The sequence below is a fragment of the Trichoderma citrinoviride genome (assembly GCF_003025115.1).
Source record: "Trichoderma citrinoviride strain TUCIM 6016 unplaced genomic scaffold BBK36scaffold_8, whole genome shotgun sequence".
Classification (NCBI taxonomy): Eukaryota; Fungi; Ascomycota; class Sordariomycetes; order Hypocreales; family Hypocreaceae; genus Trichoderma; species Trichoderma citrinoviride.
In genome coordinates this window covers 249,700-269,834 of record NW_020194716.1, presented here as the reverse complement: position 1 = coordinate 269,834, position 20,135 = coordinate 249,700, and the positions used below count along the sequence as shown (strand labels likewise).

Below are 20,135 nucleotides of genomic sequence, written 5' to 3'. Positions count from 1 at the left end.
AGCGCGAGTACGTCTTGGTATCCATTTTTTTTCTTGCTTTACAAAAAGAACAACAAAAAGCACTGCGGACTACGAAAACGAAGGGAGCAGAGAATGCATATATAATAAGCATCTGGTATGGATATGGAAACCCGCATCTGAAGGGCGATACGACTCTGCCCTCGGCGTTTTGTTGTTATAGTACATGCGCTGTCTGAGAAACCAGTGTCGGCATTACGGAACACAGAGGAGGGGTGTGAGGCAAGGCGTTTGGGCTTTATATCTGTTTGTTGCGCTTTCATTGTTTTTCTCTTCTCCTCCCTTTATGCGGCTTGTGTTCTTCTTTTCTTCTGTTCCGGTTTCTCTAGCGATTGGAGAAGGCGATGGCAACAGGGGATAACATGGCATGGCACGTGTTTCTACTTGAACGGATTTGTTTTCACTCAGGGTCAGCGGAGGGGTTGCCGTGTGGAAAAGGCTGATTGAAAGGGGGCCATGCTGAAGGAAGTGGGAGGATCGTGGCATTGCGGACGATGTGATGAAGGACGGGATAGAGATGTGCGTGGTGCCTGGGGCGTGTTTATGTTGACTTTGTATAAAGACGATAGTGCTGTTATACAAATGGTTATGAGATATCGCTACGTATGCGTCGCTTGTGCCATGTCTGGAGGATGAGCGTGTGATCATCTGCTGCTGTCTTACGGAGCACCTCGTACGAAGTATTACATGAGCATCAGACCGTCGTACAATATGCGTGTGCTTTGTACGAGGAGAAGAAGAGGCATGGAGTGCGAGGAGGACGGATGAGGGACGAGGGATGGTGACTAAGCAAAGGAGTAACCGCTTGCCTCTTCCACGGCATTTCCCTTTTCGATGGTTCCATTCAGCATCTTTGAAACACGGCCCTGTCGGATTTAGGAAACCTCGCGTCGACTCCTCTGGTCTGCAGGCTCTTGGGATGATGCAATCTATTTGTGTTCTTTACAGGGATTGGAGGAACACATCAAAGGTGGTACAAAGGACATGTACCGTTGGAATGGCCTGCAGATGGACGGTTAAAAGGTAAGGGCAGGGGGGCAGTGGTGAGTGAGCGAGTGACGGAAGTGGGAGAAGAGAGAGAGGGGTTAGGGAGAGGAACAAAAAGCGGGCGCTAGACGCTGTGGGTTTTTGAACGAATGGAAGAATAAAAAGAATTGGATGGTGGAAACGGCTTGAGCCATGCATGGAGGCTGTTAACACGCTGGCAGCGAGGACCCATTTATTCGGGTTGGTGATAGGACGGGAGGGCTACCACTTGTCATGGCTAGTTGGTGAGGAGTTTTGAGGCCAGTCGAATGACGACCCCTGGCGATTTTTTGGGCTGCGGCTGGCTGGGCTAACGGGTGATTTTTGGGTGAGGCTTATGTGCTGTCCGGCTGGGGTTGATGGCTGGATGGCTGGGACGCTCATACGTGTTGTGACTTGTTGTTGTTATCAATGGATGAACATGTCATGTTGTATGGACTTTCTGATGAGGAAAGGACAGGACAGATAGACAGACAGAGGGGGGAGGAGAGACTCCGGGAGAGCAATTGGCTGCAGCAAGCAAAAGGCAAGGGGGTTGGTGGTTCGGCTTGGTTGGACTCCTCCCCCCCGTCGTCATGCAAAGGCGCCTGATTGCGGGAGCAAATCGGGGGACGAGGGGCGGAGCAGCCGGGCGGCAGACGGAGTGCTGCTCTGAGCGGGCGAGACGAACAGCACAAGGACAAGGAACGGGACAAGGGACAGGCTCATGCGGGATGCACGTACGAAGTACTACTTCAACGAGGGGCGTTGGTTTTTGGGGGAGAAGGGAGGCCTGTGCTTGTTGCGATTTTGCGGAGGGGAGGCAAGGGATGGATCTTGCGGAGCGTTTACGGAGCACTATGGGCGCGTGCGTATGTACGAGGGAGGATATACATAGTATACTAGTAGAGTTTGAAGACAGAGAGAGTGAGATAGAGAGAGCGGTTGAGGCGTTGGAACGGCATGGGATTCGTTGGAGGGGGAGGTGAGGCAAGGTGAGATTCTGTTTGCTTGTTGATGCCCGTCTTTTTCTTTCTCCGTCTTCTTCCCCTTGTGCTCTTCCTTTGTTGCGGCCCCTGGTCCGGTTGAGCGAGTCCGCGGGGTGTGAGTCAACCACCAGTCAGATCACACCAGCGGTTCCTCGGGTCTCCTGTTTCTGGGTGCTGGGTGCTGTCTGGTATCAAAATCCATCCTTGACTGCATTGCCGTGTCATCATTCACTGCGAGAGGGATGCGTGGGAACCGCAGTCTGCTTGTGCGTGTACATGTAATATATTGCAAGATATGTACGGAGTTAGGTATGTACATGTATGTATGTATGTATGTACAGTAGAGCGATAATGACGACGATGGAGAGGCGCAATCGGAAGCGAGAGGCGCTGCTGTCTGGTCCGTCCCATGTCGGCGGTTTGTTGTTTGCCTGCCATAGGCTGGTTGTTTTCCCCCAAAAGCGCGGGTGACATGACAGGGACGGGCGGCATGCGTTCGTTATTGGTGACTTGGATGCTTTCTTCTTTTGCTGGGATGCGGGCTTGGGCATCATTTTTGGAATGGGATGAATGACTTGTTCGAGTTGTTGTTGACGGTTACGGTGCTCTGGGGCTTTCTTTTAACGGTTGGATGCCCCCGATTCATTGGGACTTTTTGATTGAATTAGTATATATATGCTCTTGCATATCTTCTTTTGCGGTGTCTCTGGATTTTGATTCTTGGCTTTATTTGGTCTTACGTTCGGACTTGCATGGACAACGGCAACGAGCTACTACTACTACCAACAACACTGACTATCAAACCACGGGATATCATAACGGAAAGACAACAGCCGCGTCAACATCAAATGCAATAAGAAAACGACAAGAAGGAAGAAAAGACAAGTGAATATTAAACAACAAGACCATCAACGGGATCCCTCTCCCTCACCCAAGATCATCAGCCCTCACGGCCCTTCTCCTGAGCTGCGCGCCTTCGAACTAGACCGGCGGGTCCTTCAGGGATCCCAGCAGGGACGAGAAAAAAAAAAAAAAAAGGCCAGCCGGGAGATCCTCACCGACATATTCACTCAGCGAGGAGAGAGAGAGAGAAGCATTGATAGCCGTACTAAGGATAGTGGGGGGTTGGGTCAGTTGTCGTGACGTTCCCGACTTGTGGAATTATCGTCCCTGGCTTTATAGCAGAGCTTGGCCCTGCCCGCTGCTTCTTTTGTTCTTCTTTTGTTCTTCCTTATTTTCTGCTCAGATGACATTGAAAGCGACTGGGATCTTGGATATACCGCTTTGAGGACCTGGAGATACTACCTTTTTACTTGTTGAGGATACGAAGTGTTTGTTGAGATACATACGCAATTGGCGGACTGAAACAACGGGGACGAAGTCGATATCACGACAACATCAACAACATTCACCACAGACGGACACGGACACGTAGCAAGAATGAGCGGTTCTGGGGCGCCCGGCGGGTTGCCGCTGGATGCGACCATCACCATTGTCAACAACTCGGGCAAGATCATCAGCACCGTATGTTGGACCTCTTTCCCCCCCTCTTCTTCCCCCCCCTTTCTCTCTCCCTCACATACACTCTCCGCATCTCCATATCACCCCCCCCTTCACTATGCATCCCCCGTCTCCCCTGCTTCCGTAGCATCCCGACGTCTCACCGCATGCTAACCCGCCAAATGTGCCACAGGGAAAGCAGCTCCTGTCCATATGGAAGACGGCCCAGGCCTCGTACCGCGAGAAGAAGACGGAGCTCAACCAGGAGCGGGCCCAGGAGCGCGCCGCCGCCGCCGACAAGAGGCCGCCGCCCGTGCCCGTCAAGCGCGCCCAGACGTTCGACACGAGCCGGACCATCCCCCGCCGCCAGTACGACGAGCTCAGCGTCGCCAGCTCGCACCGCACCTTCAAAAGCTCCATCGCCAAGAAGCAGCTGCCGCCCGTGCCCAACCAGCTCGCGCTGACCGAGGGCAACCTGGAGAAGCTGTCCGAGGTGTCGAGCGTGGCGCCGTCGAAGCCGCCCTCGGCGTACAAGGGCTCGTATGCCGCGGACGCCGTGGTGCCGCGGGCGCTGGCCCGCACGCGCTCGGACCTGGAGATTGAGGCCAACAAGAGGATGAGCATGGGGAGCGACCTGCATCTTGCGTACGGCGACATCCCGCCGGACCTGGCGGACCGGGTGGACCTGGACCAGCACACCTCGCATCACTATCATGAGCCGGAAGGGCTGGACTTCCCAGAGGGCCATGTCGAGGACGAGAGGGAGCAGGCGGAGCAGCTGATCCACAAGATTGAGAATCTGCTGGACGAGGCGCACTGCGCGCAGCATTCGGCGACGGCCATCATCACGCACCTCCAGGAGCGGCCCGACGCGGCCGCCGCGGTGGCGCTGACCCTGGCGGAGCTGTCGGGCATCATCACGAAGCTGTCGCCCGGGTTCGCGGCCATCCTCAAGGGCACGTCGCCGGCCATCTTCGCGCTGCTGGCGTCGTCGCAGTTTTTGATCGGGACGGGCATCGCCGTGGGCGTCACGGTCGTCATGTTTGGCGGGTGGAAGATTGTGCAGCGGACGTTTGCCAAGAAGGCCGTCGCGTACGAGGGCGCAGCAGCTGCGCCGGCGGCGGCGGTGCCGCGGCTGGAGGAGCCCGTGGACGAGGCGATTGTGCTGGAGACGGTCGAGGTGGACATTAGCGGCATCGACACCTGGCGGAGGGGCATCGTGGACTGGGGGTACGAGAGCGCGGACCAGGAGCTCATGACGCCCGAGGCGGACCGGGTGGTGCGGGAGCGGAGGGCCAGCAAGGGCGGGCCGGAGGACTATTTCGATTCCAAGTCGCGGAGGAGCTCCAAGCCGCATCGGTCGAGCAGCAAGGCGCACTCTTCGTCGCATTCGTCGTCGTCTCACAAGTCGCACAAGTCGAGGCATGAGAGGGAGTCTTCTTCGTCTGATAAGAAGAGCAGCAGCAGCAGCAGTAGCAGCAGCAGTGGAAGCAAGAAGGATAAGGATGACTCGAGCAGCGTCAACTCGATGAGTCTGATCAAGAAGTCGATTGCCAGCAGGAAGAAGGCGCTTGACGAGAGCGGCGTCAAGAGCGAGGAGTTGCCGCTGCGGGCCAAGATGAGGCAGACGAATATGCTCAAGGCTTTGTTCAAGAGCAAGGAGCACAGGCAGACGCTGATCACTTAGGGGGGGAGGATGATATGTTCCATGCTGGATTACATGGGCTGGGAGACGGATGATGATGGGATGGAAATGACAACAAGCAAGCAAGCGATGAATTACAGTTTGGATAAAAGATGGTATTTTATATGGGTATATTAAGACTAGGAAATTGCGAAATTGCAGAATTGGGTATATATATGGATTACAGATACATTTCGTTATGGGCAATATATAGGCTTTGGATGGCTTCATCTTCGTTTCTCTCTTGATATGATGTTCTCCTTGATAGTTATCAGAAACAAAGGCTGGTGAAGATCGACGGTAGGTATCTATATGCTCTATACAGAAAACCCAGACATATGCCACCTTGGAGTCGTAGCGACGAGCTTGACTCCTACCATCTCATCTAAATCCCCCATACTCAAGCATCACAGCTCCAATCTCATATCCACCTCCTCATCCATCGGCTTCACAACGACAACCTCGGCCCTCTCCATCTCCCCTCCCCTATACGAATACGTAAACTCCCACCCGCTCCCCGCGCCCGCATGCTCCCCCTTCAAGTCCACAACCACGATGCCCGTCCTCGCGCCCGGAAACCGCTTAACGATCCTCCGCACCGCGTCCCGCGCGGCCTCGAGCGGCGTCATCCCGCGGCGGAGCGACTCGACGGCCTGGTAGCACGGCAGGAGCCGCATCATGAGGTCGCCGTCGCCCGTGGCCGCGCAGGCGCCGGCGTCGGAGTCGGCGTAGGAGCCGGAGCCCGGGATGGGGCCGTCGCCGACGCGGCCGGGGATCTTGTGCGAGGCGCCGTTTGTGGTTGTGCAGGCGGCGAGGTGGCCGGCGGGGGAGAGGGCGATGAGGGAGAGGGTGTCGTGGGAGGGGTCGTTGATTGCGTTGGAGGGTTTTGGTGTGAGGTTAAGCTTACTGGAGATGATGTTGGCGTTGGTGATGAGATTGGGGGAGTAAGGGCCGCAGGAAGAAAGGGGGTTGGGAAGAACGTTGGACCGATAGTTTGGCTGGCAGTTGCTGGACCGCCATTCATGGCACACTCGTAGTGAGTCTTCTGTTGATAGTGACTCCTCCGTGAAGCCATTCTCCAGGGCAAACTGTGTTGCCTGTTCACCCGCGAGCAGCGTGTGTCTCGTATAGTCGAGCACATGCCTCGCCACCCCGACGGCATCCTTTACTCGCCGCAGGTTGGCCACTGCGCCGGCGTTGAGCGTCTGGCCGTCAATGATGAGAGCGTCGAGCGTCGTTTCGCAGGATTCATCGGGGGAGCCGCCGAAGCCGACGGTAGTGTCGCATTGGTTGACCTGACATGCCTGGCAGCCTGCTTGGGCGGCGTCGAGGGCTAGGGAGGGGGATTGGGGACTGGATGTGAGGGCGAGGAAGGCGGCGTCTGTGGCGGCGGTGAAGGGGCCGGACCAGGTGTTGATAATGAGGGGCGGTGGAGTGAGGATCGCGCGTGTCGGGGGGAGGATGAGGGTGAAGGTGAGGGCGGTTGTGATGGTGGAGAGGGATATATGAGGGGGCATGGTTGATGTAAGTTGATTGTAGGTACAATATGTATGATATAGGCCACGTATCTGAAGGAAATGAGTAGATACAAAATCCGCACATAAAACAGCAATAGTATGTCTCTACAGATGTAACGCTGCCATTCTATACCAAGAGCCTCATCAACGCTCACTTCTCATACCAACGACCTGAAGCCATCTCGGTGCTCATTTGGCTTCCTCCCCACTCAGCCAATAATCCACCGCTCTTGCATAACATGCATCAATCGAAGCCTCAACTTCGGAGCTAATGCCCTTATACCATGTAATTTCAGGCCAGAAGCGGGGATTTCCGTACCTCCTCAAGTCCGGCCTCTCTCCAGCCTTTATTCCTCCTTCTCCTCTCATCTCCGTAGGCATCACTGAGGCAAGAAACCACAGACTTCTCTTGATCACAACCCGTAGACTCCAGCTGTTGGACTTTAGTAGATAGAACAATTCCATACAACACTTGCGACCATTACATGTTATAAAATGGCAGCAGTGTCCTCTTCTCCCATCAGTGACCCTGCGTCTGCGTCTGCATCTGCATCTGCAGTTCGCGGCTTCTTGCAGTGTGCTGTTGCGCTCTACCAAGATGTATTCGCCCTGCATAACGATGCGGATGGCGATGGTGATGGTGATGGTGACGAGCCCACGAAAGGCGGCCCTTCCACCGCAGGTCAACGCCTGGCTGCGCATGCTGGTCCGCTTGGCGGCTCTCTGAAGGCGCTCAAGGCTGTTCAACCCGCTGTCGACGGCGTTGATGTGCATCCGCTCAGCACTCTACCAGGAGCCTGTGCCAAAGTTGCACAAGATCTGATGCTGCATCTCGATGGGATCGCCAGTGAAATGCAACCCAAGGCGGCCGTTGATGGGACCAATCTGCGTGACTTGTGGTCCATTCGCGATGTTGCTGCCCTTGGGACGCGACTTCAGGAGTTGAGCCAGCGGTTCCATGATGTTGACAATGCATTCGAGTGAGTTGCTATACACATGTGTTAGATGCTCAAGCTTTCCTGCTGATACGCTGCCTTGTTTAGAGTCCGCCGGCTTCCTCTCCCCGACCTCACTCCGTTGGAACAGAAGAAGGACGCGTCCGAAGACAGAGATGCACCGCCAAAGGAAGAAGACGAAAAAGAAAAGGGAAAGCAGAAGATGAGGCGCATTCAAATCGTGCCCGGCGACAACCAGTTCATTGAGATTCCTGTCAAGCATCGACCGACGCCAGACTCCATCGTCCACGACTACATCCTCGACACTCTTTCTTACAAGAGCATGCATTTCAGAGAGCAAGAGGTCACAAAAGCCCATAGCAAGACTTTTGAGTGGGTGTTTCAACCTTCAACTTCCACCGAAGCTGGAAAGGAAGAAAGATCAGAGCACCCCTTTTCGACGTGGCTCCAAGGTAATGCTCTTGGCCCCATCTACTGGATCACTGGCAAGCCAGGATCGGGCAAGTCAACGCTCATCCGGTTTCTCTTCGACCACGAAGCCGCAAAGGAACGCCTCAACTCCTGGGCCGGTGACAAGCCTGTGCTGACGGCGGGATTCTTCTTCTGGACCAGCGGATCCCGAGAGCAGCGTTCGCAGGCGGGATTGCTGCGGTCCTTGCTCCATCAAATACTCTCAGAGCATCCAGAATTTGCTCCAGCGGCGTTCCCTGATCTGTGGAAGAAACTCAAGGCATTGACCACGAAAGAACGGGTTGCGTTGCAGTTGGACTGGTCTGTTGCGGACCTTTTGGAGGCGTTCCAGCGCGTCATGGATGCGGTGGTGCCGACAATGAATGTTTGCCTGTTCATTGACGGACTGGACGAGTTTGAAGGCGATCATACGGCCATTATCGATTTCTTCAAGAATCTGAGCTCGGAAGAAAAGGGGCAATCGATCAAGATCTGCCTGTCTTCTAGGCCGTGGGCCGTCTTCCAGGATGCGTTTGAGTATGCCGTCCCGAACTTGAGACTGCAGGATCTCACCTATAACGACATGCATCGCTATATGAGGGACAGACTGCGGCAGAACGTTTACATCCGAAGGCTCCTTAAGCAGGAGGCCGAAGCTGGAGAAGGACTGATCAGGGCCACGGTCGAAAAGGCTGATGGCGTGTTTCTCTGGGTAAGACTCGCTCTCAACGAGATGGTTCGCAAGTTTGACCAGGGCACTGGGCTGGCGGGCTTGTCTGAGACTATGCGAGCTTTGCCGACAGAGCTGAATGACCTATTCAACTTATTCTTCTTCGAGAACCAAGATCATGACGAGCTGGAGGAGGCAGCCATCATCTTTGGCCTCATGAACGCGCGCGAGCTCGTGGCCGACTTTATTCAGAATGATTCCGCCATCGCCCTCACCCTGTGGGAATTTGCGTTTGCTCTCAAGGGTGACGAAGACGATAAAGCTGCGGTATCTGAGGAGGTGAAGCAGGTATCCACCGCCACGGCTTATGAACGCTGCCAAATGGCCGTCTCTCTCATCATGAACCGATTCTCCGGTCTTCTTGGGATACATGCGCGCCCTGCATCCGGAGTCGCTCGTGGCCTTCGATTTGCCGACAAGGGTGAAGAAGACATGAGCGAAGTGATAGATGCGGCTGCACGACGAGTCACTTATATCCATCGCACGGTCCGTGACTGGTTCATGGAAGAGCCTGGAGTCATGGACCGTCTTGTCAGCAAGACACCTGCCGATTTTGATCCTCACTTGCGGCTGCTCCGGTCATATATCCTCCAGATGAAGAACCCCCTCGAGGAGATTGAGCATCATCGGCAGCTGGACGAGTGGTGGCCCGGCATTGCACTCGCCATGACGCATGCGAGATACGTGCAGAAAGACCCCCAGAATCTGCAGCGGGAAATGGTCAACGAGGTGGACAAGACGATTTCCTGGTACTGGCTGCGCAAGACTGATGATCCGTACGACCACTGGGCGAGATATGGACTGGGGCCGTATCGAATCTTTACGATTGCTGCGCCGTTGTGGCAGCCCTTTTTGTGTCTGGCCACCAAGTTCGGGCTCGCTCGCTATGTATCAGAGGAAGTCCTCGCTCGCAGCGCCTTGGAAGACAAGCTTTCAAACGAAGCAAAGGAGCTTCAGACGGCCGAATCGACGCCGCTGCTTGCCTATGCCACCGAGTTTCTCTGTTCTCGAAACAAGACCATCTACCCCCTTTCGGACCCTCATCTGGTCGCGCTGCTCCTGAACAACCAGTGCCGCATCAACCCGGGCCCGAATCACCCATACACTGACTTTTGGACTCAGCAGCCGCGGACGCCCTGGATCACGGTGCTCCGACACTTGCGAGACGCGCGGCGGAGAGGCTGGATCGAATACTACGATGTTGATCCGCAGGGCACGGCGCGGTGGGCGGAGATTGTGAAGCTGTTGGTGGAGGTGGGAGGAGCGGATAAGAAGGCGATTGTTGCCAAGGATAGTTGGGACCCTGAGATTACGGCGGTGGGAGTGATGGACTTGTTGGAGGAGACGTACCGGGCTGTTGAGATGAAGGAGTTGGTGGAGATGATGAAGGTTTAGAATAGTCTATGATTAAAGAACTGGCCTGCGGTTGCTGGGAATGCATTGTTCTGTAGCTGGAGCTGTGGCTCTTTGAAGCAGCGTTTGCGGTCTGATGAGGACTGTACTGTTAGTAGCAAGTATCTCTATTCGCCAGCTTGTTTGTTGTCGTTGAAAAGTTTCCAAAGTTGAGATCAACGTTGCTGAAAGACGTGTAGTTGCGTGATGCCATCGTCAGTTTTGATGTAGACTAACCCACGCATGGACAAGGAAAGCTGCGCAAAAAGTTGTCCTTATTGAGGGCGCTAGCATGAAATATCCGGAGTTAGACGACAATTGACTCTAACGATACATCAGATCTCCGGTCCGTTTATACAGTCGAAGGGAGGATAGATCGGATTGGGGGCGATTGCTTGGGTGTACCTCCGTATGTCTGCCTGCGTGGTATAGAAGAGGATATAGGTATATAAAGGTGCTGAATTCCTATAGAGTTCTGATATTGTTTCTCAATCAACCTCATATACAGCTCCAACCTTATACAACAATACTATCACAATGTTCAAGCCATCAGGCCTCATCATTGGAGCATCCGGCGCCCACTCATCTAATGATTGTTGTTGTTTGCAACTCATCGTTAAGGAACTTTATCTTCTGTGTAGGCTTTGGTTAGGCTCGATAGATGTGCTTTCAAAAGAAGCCTGTCGCTCGTATTAGTCTACTCAAATGTGCCTGCTTGAACTAGGCGTTCTCCAAAATGAAACGATCCCTGGCAGCTGAAATCGCGAGCCGAGGCGAGGCGGTGGCGCAAGCATTTGGCGATTCAGCACCGCGCTGCCTCACAATCTGCCTCGCTGGGTTGGTCTTTTTTATAAACGCCATGTAGCCATGGTTTTCTCTGTCGCGTTTTGGGCATACCCTCATACTACTCTTTCGAACCCTATCCAGATTATTGGGACCTATCCTTACCATCACTTACAATTCTATAACAATAACAACGGCTATCAGCTATGGAAGAAACCAAAATCTCGGTCAAGTACGAACCAGAGAAGAAGAGTCGGTCAAACCAATCAGAAGCCGTAGCAGAGTTGTTCAGACATATCGCCAATAAGCAAGTCGATGAAGTCTTGAAAATCATCGTCGTCGGCCTCGCCTTTGCAGATACGCCAAACGACCGAGGCGAAACACCTCTTATAGCAGCCGTCACCACCAACGATGCAGCCATGATACGCACCCTCGTCTCTCTCGGAGCAACAATCAATGGCTATGGCAGCTATTATGACGGCCACCATAAGACGAAAGTCCTGCGAACGCCTCTCCAAGTGGCGGCCTCACAAGGGAAACTTGGCATCGTCAAGATCTTGCGCGATCTCGGCGCCGACGACTCGCTCGTTGCTCCAGACGGGGCGATTGCGCTTCGGTTGGCTGCTGAGAACGGTCATCGAGAGGTTGTTGAGTATCTCCCAGCTCGACGCGGCGGTGCTTGGAAGAGGTGGAAGGCGACACATGAGAAACAAATGAGACTCGTTCGGCTGATTCTGGAGAACATTGGATCTGTTCTCGAGATTCTCTTCTGGAGAATACCAAAGTTTATCTTATGGAAGATTCCGAAGCATGTCGTTACGACTGTCCCAAAGGAGATTTGGGAGCGTCGACACAAGGTTGGGCCTTGGTGCAAGCGGCAGATCTATAAATTTCCCAGCCGCGTCAAGAAAGTCGCTAAGAGTGCTCATGAAGGCGTTAGAAAGGCGGGAAACGTCGTCAAGAAGACACCTGCAAAGATATGGGACATCCTGAAGCGCATACCCGGAGCTTTGCGGATCATCCTATCGTGGGTTGGCCGAGGACTTGGCCATATCGGCAACGCAGCTTTCAATATCGTCAAGCGACTAGCTTCATTAATTCACACGGTGGCTGAGGCTGTCGTAGGCTTCTTTCGGGCTGTTACATTGCATGATATTGTCAACGGCTTTCGCGCCGTCCTTGGAACTCTGTTGATAGATTTTCCCGGGGCGGTTGCTTGGTTCGTGACAACTGTCCGCAAGACGGCCTACGAAGTGCTCGGAGCTGTTTTGGGGACATTGGGAAAGGTAATATTCTATGCTTTTGCTTTGATACTACGTCTTCTCCGCTGGCTGCCTAAACAGATGTGGGAGATGTTGCTGGCGTGTGGGAAATCGGTTGATAAAGGGATGGAGGAGATCCTGGTATGGATCAATCCAAAGAGAATATAATGGAATGAGGGGACAGGAGGCCCTTATAGATCGAGTGGAAGTGCTACGCGGGCTTGCTTTAGCCTGGAGTTGATGCCTTTTACAATACATCGCTGGTCAGTATACTACTATACAAGGGAGGCAAAATTCTTACCAGTCATCAGCAAGGTTGCAATCCCGCCCTGTACGCTAGGCTTACTAACATATGAATAGTAATTGCAATGATAAATAAGATAGCCATTGTCAATATCTGACAAGTCAAATACCCTGATGGTGACAGTGACGAGATTCCACATCCACTCAGACTCGCTCAGTGCCGGCTTTGCACGGCTACGAGCGGGATGCTCGAGCGAGCCAAGTCTGTTCTTCCAGCAATGATGAGCGCACCAGTCAGGCAGGTATTTAACAATTCCAAGATAAGCTGCTTGAACGGATATATCGGTCAGCTGGTGGGCGGGATGCCGTCTCCGATATCGTTTGTGGTGGCAGGTGGTGGAGTAAGGAGGCTGCATGATTGGGGGATGGTGGCCGAGACAGGACGTGAGTTTCTAGAATACATCCTGGTGAACTTCTTCACAAGTTCAGTCTACATGCAAAGCTATGAGGAGTGAATCACATGCGTTCAAAGGGTGTGTTTTGTTCAATCGTATCTCGTGTAGGGAGTTATATGCAAAGTCGTTGGCCAGATACCTGTAATATTCCCGGTCCACGTCCGAAGACGCCCAATCGCGACAGTGCTCCATCCAGATCTCGCTCCTCGTTGGTGTTCCTTGCCCATCGGACTTGTGCCGGGAATGCCTGCCGACGTCTAATTCGCCGGGCTCTTGGGAGGGATGGCGGCCTGTTTCCTATGTTGGACAGAATCATACATTACACGTAAAGTGCATGTATCCTGCGGTGAGCGTTGGGGATATATTAACGTGGACAGTTCTTCTTCCCCTCTTTTGCAAATTTTGCTCCGACCTTTGGAAACACTTGGAGAGCGATGAGAAGGCTGCTAGTTGATCTCTACTTTGACTGTCTTTGCTGCAGGAATCATAGCCCCTTGTCGTAATTGCAAGTCGCTCCAAGTGACACTCGAGACTTCATCACAGGAGATGCAGAAAAGCAGCGGTGTCGGCGACTCGTCATCGGGCTCGTCAACTCCAACAGAGCCGTCGCAATGGCATGAAATCTCCAAGGAAGAAGGTCCAGAGCCCGAGGTGCTCACAAAGCACGATGGAAAAGTAAGCTCCTGGCCCAGAAAAAGCGTACGTCCTTCTCCCATTATTGACATCTGTGTTTCTGCCAGGAAGATGTCAATATCGAAAGAGTAGACACAGTATCAACGCGAACCGGCGTCTTCTCAAAACTCAACTCATTGTCGAGACGCAAAACGAAGCAGGAAGAAGATGCTCCACCTGCACCCATTCCCGTCACAGACCTCGAAAAGGGCATCGTCGGCTGGGAAAGCCAGCAAGACCCCGATATGCCTCTCAACTTCTCCCAGAGCCGCAAGTGGCTCATCACTCTTCTTATGTCGGCCATCACCTTCATGACGCCGTTCGCTTCGTCGATTCTGGCACCCTCGCTGGCGGCCTTGGAGAAAGACTTCGGCGTGTATGACATTACCCTAGGAGCGATGCCCGTCAGCATCTTCCTGCTAGGGTACGCGGTTGGCCCCCTGTTTCTATCGCCACTTTCCGAGATATATGGTCGAAATGTGATTCTCATATCGGCCAACGTTTGGTTCTGTCTCTGGCTTGTCGGTTGTGCGCTCGCTCCTTCACTCAACACTCTGATCTTCTTCCGCTTCATGACCGGTGTTGGAGGCTCTGGGTGCCTAACGATCTGCGGAGGTATAATTGCCGACATATTCCCCATCACCGAGCGTGGAAAGGCCATGACAATCTGGATGCTGGGCCCCATCGTCGGTCCGACCGTTGCCCCTGTCATCGGAGGCTTTGTGACAGAGACAATCGGCTGGCGATGGGTCAACTGGCTGACCTGCATCCCAGCTGCTGTTGTCGTGGTGGCCATGATGTGTCTCAACCGCGAGACAAACCATCGCGTCCTGATTGCCTGGAAGACAGAGAAGCTGCGAAAGGAACTCGGCATGCCCGAGCTTAGAAGCTGCTACGTTGATCCAGATGCTCCCGTCTTGAGCAAGAGACAGGTTCTGCTGCAGGGGCTGGTCCGGCCGATGAAGATGCTGCTGCGGTCACCAAACATCTTTGGACTGTCGTTATACATTGCCTTTGTGTACGGGTGCCTCTATCTCCTCTACAACACAATTGCAACCGTCTTTGAAGGCACCTATGGCTGGACGCTGGGCATCACCGGTCTGGTCTATCTCACGCTGTTGGTCGGGTACGCAATCGGCCTGCTGTCGTTCGCTCTCCTTTCGGACAGCACCGTGATCCGCATGACTGCAGCCAACGGCGGTGTTTACGAGCCCGAGATGCGTCTCCCGGACTGTATCTGGTTTGCCTTGATCCTGCCCACCGCATTTTTCTGGTACGGCTGGAGCGCGGACAAGGGCGTTCACTGGATTGTGCCCATTATCGGCATCGCGCCATTTGGCATAGGGATTGTCGGGGTTCAGCTGCCCATTCAGACGTACATCGTTGACGCGTATCCGGAGTATGCTGCCAGTGGACTTGCTGGATTCTCCGTTATGCGGAACACCATCGCTGCCTTTCTGCCGTTGGCCGGGCCGCAGTTGTACAAGAATCTGGGCGTGGGCTGGGGGAACTCGGTGCTTGGGTTCATTGCGATTGTGCTGATACCGCTCCCGGTCTTGATCTATCGGTATGGGAAATGGCTGAGACTTCGGTTTCCCATTCAGCTGTGATCGGTTTATTCCTATTTGCTTGATGATTTCGGCGCTCTAGGTGTTCTGCCTATGTTCTCATTAATGCAGGGGTCGTAGTCTTGTCAGGATGAACCCTTTGTGAAACAGATAATGGTTGTCTTTGCGGTAATGAGGTAGTTTATAATGATAATGAGATGCTTTATGATATCCTTCTTTTTCAAGGGCTGGGCAGTAATGGGAGAAACAATGAAAGATATCACCATATGAAGCACTTCAAGAACGATTTACCTTCTTAAAGTCAATGTGCCGCTTGATGATGGTTTTCAGAGGTTCCCATGAGCCTCCCAGGTCTTTGGGATCTTGAAATAAGCGCACTTAAGGGAGGATGGCCAGTGTTGTTCCCGGTCTTTCCTAAGACGCGGTCGGTATTAACGATCCTCTCTGTGTATAAAGAGCTCGCATTAACATATTGGCAGCAGAAGAAGACGCTGCCACAGGCTATAACTATGGGCATAGCCGGAAGAGATAAGCTTAAATAACGTCGGAACCCGTCGTAAAGATTTGTTGAGGCTGACGCTCGTACAGGGAATTTCGTGGTGGTGCTAGCTTCGTCTTCGCCTGGGCTCGGAGATTGCATCCTGGCTGCTTCTATCTTTGTGGTTTAAGCATGACATAGCCCTGTTATAGGGCTAAGAAAAGACTTCCAAATTGCGCCTTGGAGCTTTGGAGAGGCAGCCTATGAAAATATTTGGACAGTTGCTCATCTGCCCGTCTACTGTTTGTATAGTAATCCGCGGACATTGGCCGAGTTGGTAGACTGATCCGTGGGCCCTTTCGTCTCCATGATTCCATATTTAGCTCGTGAGGCTTACCGCATGGCTTCTGTCTGGAGTAATTTGTACTACTCACGGGTATGCGCTTTTGACTTGGCGAGCGTCGTGTCTATTGCTACCGTCTTGAACCTCATTCGCTCTCTTGGCTTCTGAACCGCAACTCAGGATGCTCAAGTCCAAATCGCTCAAGAGTAACGCCGCTGGGAAGGCTTTCCGCCGGATAGGATCTACCGTGCTAGGAAACCATTCATTGACCAGTTGCTCAGAAACCGTCAGAAACCACAGACTATAGCAGCAATCCTAGGTGGGCTGCTTACTTTGACAGGGATCAACACTATGCGAAGACGCAAGACACGGATATGCTAGCAAACACCACGGCTAGCCATTGGACAGCCAGCTTGATCTGCTCCATGTCCTGCTCGAGGAAAACGGATACACGGAAAAGCGAGTTGCGTATAAATAGAAGCCGAATGGTCAGAGGACTGGCAACTCGCTCCTCCGCTAGGCTCCAAGTAGAATTGATGCCCCATGCCATGCAGGATTTGGGTTGCGATGCCATGTAGCGGGAGGCAGAGAGAGACAGTTGTGTTGAGGCTCTGCCCTAAACGCTGCCAGAACCGCCTCCATGTGGGCAGCATCGTAATATTCGATTTGTGATTGTACCTGCTTTTGCAACAGGCATGGCATGGCTTTCATTTCTCTGAAGCCCGTGATTAGAAGACAAAATCCGACACCTGCCAGAAACTTCACTTATACATATCCCAGCCATGGCGCGACTCCGGCCGCTCAATAGTCCAGAAGTCAAGTTCGAGAAAGCCCGCAAAATGTCCGTCGACGGAATCCCATGGCAGCCCGGCCTGTGGAAGCGAGCGCCGTGGAGGACCATCGTCTCGCTCGCCGCATGGGCGGTGACGTGTGGGATGATTGCGCTGGTCCTCGCCATGTCCGAGGGCAAAGAGACGAACCAGTGGCCAACGCACAACAAATACTTCACCGTCCCGGTGCTGCTGTCCCTCATGGGCGCCATTGCGGTGCTGTTCCTGTCCGTCGCCAACGCCGAGGGCTTCGCCATCTCGTGGTGGCTCAAGGCGCTCAAGGGGACCAAGATCAAGGAGCTGCATTACGATCTCGAGGTCACCAGCAACATCCTCATCGGATTCTACCGACCGAAGCTGTTCAACTGGGTGGCCGTGTCGTCGCTCATCGCGCTGATAGTGGGCCTCGCCGTCGGTGCCGTTCTCCAGAAGGCCTCGGAGACGGTCAGCAAGACGATCGGGCCGTATTCCGACATCGTGGCCATGCCCGTCCTCAACACGACTCTGCCGTCCAACTTCAGCGGTTGGGCAGGCGCCGGCACCACAACGTCGTTGCTAATGCCGGAGTTTGCCAACGTCTACCGGCAATACTCCAACCGCAGCATCATCACGATGCCATCGGGCTGTGTCAACAAGACCTGCCAGGTCCGCATCCCTGGGCCCGGCTTCGATGTCGCCTGTACAGATAGCGAAGTCGACTATGACTTTACGCAATTGTCAGCCGCCAGAAATAACAAGATCACGACGTTTCGAACGAGTGTTGACTGGAACCCAGCGCAGAACGTGGGCTTCCTCGATCACATGAACATCTCGGTTCTATACAAGCCTACGCCTGCATGCACTGGAAAGATGATCCAGCACAACTGCACTCTGCGGGCTGCTGCTGTCAACTACGACATTACCATCACCAACGGGAGCGTCACGCTGGCCCCTTCTGACCTGTCCACAAACATGACCATCAGCATCACGCGATTCAACGACTCGTCGCAGCTGAGCTCGGGCAGTGCCGGTGCAGGAGGATTCCTGACCATGTTCGGAGGAATTGCTTCCGTTTTGCAGGCGCAGTATAATTCGAACACTACGCTCGCGCTTATGGTCACGACGGTTACCCCCTACCTTGTCTCTGCATTCGGACAGGCGGCGAGCACATTCTCGACCTCGGAAATTGGGGACTACGGCAACTGCACCATGTCATGGTCCGACCCCAGGGAAGACATGATCAACACCGTCCGCGAGATCATGTTCCGCAGCGCCCTTGCGGTTGCGAACCAGACTGGCGCGGCGCACATCCAGTTCAAGCCGACGAGCGCCCTTGTCACGAGGATCGGCATAGTGTATAACGCCCATTGGAAGTTCTTTGCCATCGCCGTTGGATGCATGTTCGTGCAGGTGCTCATCATCTTCTGGCTCATCTGGGGCTGGCAGAAGCTGGGCAGAGAAGTCTCGCTGGATCCATTTGAGATTGCAAAGGCCATGGGAGCGCCACTGCTGACCCATGGGTCGTCGAACAGCTCGGTGGACCAGATCCTAGACCTGCTCGGCGGGAGGCGGGTCAAGTATGGGGAGTTGGTGGACGGAGAACCAAAGATCTCGGGAGAGCAAATATTCCCCAAGAATGGCTACACGGAAGTCAACAGCAGCGATCCTGATGCTGCTGGGCTGGCAGCTCAGGGTACAGATTTGAGTTTGAGATCGAGAAAGACGTTGGCGATTGATGTGGTAGAGAGGGTCCAGGAGGTGAGACCCGGTGTTCCTTATTGAGAAGTTGGCGGAGATATCTACGAAATACCCTCCTTATGTTTGTTTAGTACAATGAAATTATCATCCTGCATTCATTTCTACTTTGTCTACCCTACATTCTAGCGTTCAACCTGGCAATATCTTATGTTGTAGAGAGTCTAGGGATCTAGTGCATGCAATCTGAGCCAGCTACCTATAGGCTTGCCCTTTTTGGAACTTCAAACGTGAACAATGCATTTTCCACCATCTTGCATTATCCTGAGGTTCACATCTCTTTGGAAGGGACACTACAATGGAGTACGCCTGATTGAATGAAATCGCACAAGGCTTACGCTTATCTACCTCATAAATCGGCTGATTCAGCCCTTTCCACGAGCATCGGCCTTATCAACATCGAGTAAGAATATAACACTCTTTCTCAAGTATTGGGTAATATGCATCGTCATGCAACTATAACACTTTAGGCAATCGGCAGCTCTGGTACTACTGAGCTACGCTTTGGATTGACCGCAGTAAGAGGTTCTTTGAGGGAGCGATGAACACGGCAAGCCCTTGCTTGGAACTACATAGCAAGTTTTATGGTTACGGAGACATTTCACAAACTTCCTGAAGCTTCCTTAAAGCTTCAAATGAACCCTAATTGGCAGGCAGCTGTCACGGCATGATTGGCACTGAAATAATCGATGCTTAAGGACTAACAAATACACGCCTAGTTCTGGGAGACTCTGTATAAATCGGATGAAGTTCTGGCCCTAGAAGCTTAATGACAAGCGTAGAATAGCTAAGACCTTAGAAGCATTGTACATCTCGGTGAACTGTATGCTACCAGGAATGACTGTGGTTTCGGCTGCCTGTGGACGCCCCCAAGACACGATAAGTCTCAATACATCGTTGTGACTTCTTCCTTGCGGCCTGAACTGATGAGCAACTTTCAGTTAAAGCAATCTGTATCTCATATTTGGAAAGAGTACCTATGTGGCCAATCTTGGCGATCTATCCACTTTCTGGAGTAGGATGTCCACGCTTTCGAGCTTATACAAAGTTGCCAATCCAGGGTAATTATTGCCTCGGTCAACGTGGGATCAATAGCCCATCTGCGGGATCGACTAGCTCAGAATAACAATTCCTCTTACGGCTGTCCCCAACCAATTCGTTGGTGAATCTGCAAAGCCACTCTGGCCAGATAGGGGAAGTGGCGCACCTTGCCTCAAACTTTATATCAACCGGATCCATGGCCGCCATGAGCTTAACCGGACGATCGGGATCATAGGCTCTCTCCTTATGAGTATGCTCCTCAGCTACCGAGGCTCTTGGCTGAGGAATGTACTTGTATCAAGCAATCTCAGAGAAAATATTTGGGTCGTGACATAAGCACTTTGATGGGGGTCTCCAGAGGTTCGAGCAGATGTATATGCAGTTTATGTACGGACGTGAAGTTAATATAGAGAGTTACCAATTTCTGGACTGCGTCAATGAAGAACAGGAGGACACCTTTGAATGTACTAGATAAGTCAGCCAGC

General features: G+C 53.1%; 6 protein-coding genes across 6 annotated transcripts; 5 read left to right on the top strand and 1 right to left on the bottom strand.

Moving 5' to 3' along the window:
* Positions 1-3,444: 3,444 nt before the first annotated feature.
* BBK36DRAFT_1202087 (hypothetical protein) lies at positions 3,445-5,203 on the top strand. The gene is made up of 4 exons (XM_024897198.1): positions 3,445-3,536; positions 3,706-3,897; positions 3,967-4,068; positions 4,231-5,203. The coding sequence occupies exons 1-4, from the start codon at positions 3,453-3,455 to the stop codon at positions 5,197-5,199; spliced, it is 1,347 nt and encodes a 448-aa protein (XP_024748891.1). The 5' UTR covers positions 3,445-3,452; the 3' UTR covers positions 5,200-5,203.
* A 400-nt stretch (positions 5,204-5,603) lies between these two features.
* Positions 5,604-6,713, bottom strand: BBK36DRAFT_1141527 (asparaginase-like protein; the record flags this gene model as incomplete). The annotated part of the gene is made up of 1 exon (XM_024893454.1): positions 5,604-6,713. The coding sequence occupies one exon, from the start codon at positions 6,711-6,713 to the stop codon at positions 5,604-5,606; it is 1,110 nt and encodes a 369-aa protein (XP_024748890.1).
* A 495-nt stretch (positions 6,714-7,208) lies between these two features.
* BBK36DRAFT_1121282 (hypothetical protein) lies at positions 7,209-10,244 on the top strand (the record flags this gene model as incomplete). Its single annotated transcript, XM_024890811.1, has 2 exons — positions 7,209-7,693; positions 7,757-10,244. 2 exons carry the CDS (start codon positions 7,209-7,211, stop codon positions 10,242-10,244), a joined length of 2,973 nt encoding a protein of 990 aa, XP_024748889.1.
* Positions 10,245-11,230: 986 nt separating this feature from the next.
* Positions 11,231-12,454, top strand: BBK36DRAFT_1120053 (ankyrin; the record flags this gene model as incomplete). Its single annotated transcript, XM_024890651.1, has 1 exon — positions 11,231-12,454. The coding sequence occupies one exon, from the start codon at positions 11,231-11,233 to the stop codon at positions 12,452-12,454; it is 1,224 nt and encodes a 407-aa protein (XP_024748888.1).
* A 1,076-nt stretch (positions 12,455-13,530) lies between these two features.
* Positions 13,531-15,266, top strand: BBK36DRAFT_1169280 (MFS general substrate transporter; the record flags this gene model as incomplete). The annotated part of the gene is made up of 2 exons (XM_024895293.1): positions 13,531-13,659; positions 13,725-15,266. 2 exons carry the CDS (start codon positions 13,531-13,533, stop codon positions 15,264-15,266), a joined length of 1,671 nt encoding a protein of 556 aa, XP_024748887.1.
* Positions 15,267-16,884: 1,618 nt separating this feature from the next.
* Positions 16,885-18,636, top strand: BBK36DRAFT_1120021 (hypothetical protein; the record flags this gene model as incomplete). Its single annotated transcript, XM_024890645.1, has 1 exon — positions 16,885-18,636. The coding sequence occupies one exon, from the start codon at positions 16,885-16,887 to the stop codon at positions 18,634-18,636; it is 1,752 nt and encodes a 583-aa protein (XP_024748886.1).
* Between the last annotated feature and the right edge of the window lie 1,499 nt (positions 18,637-20,135).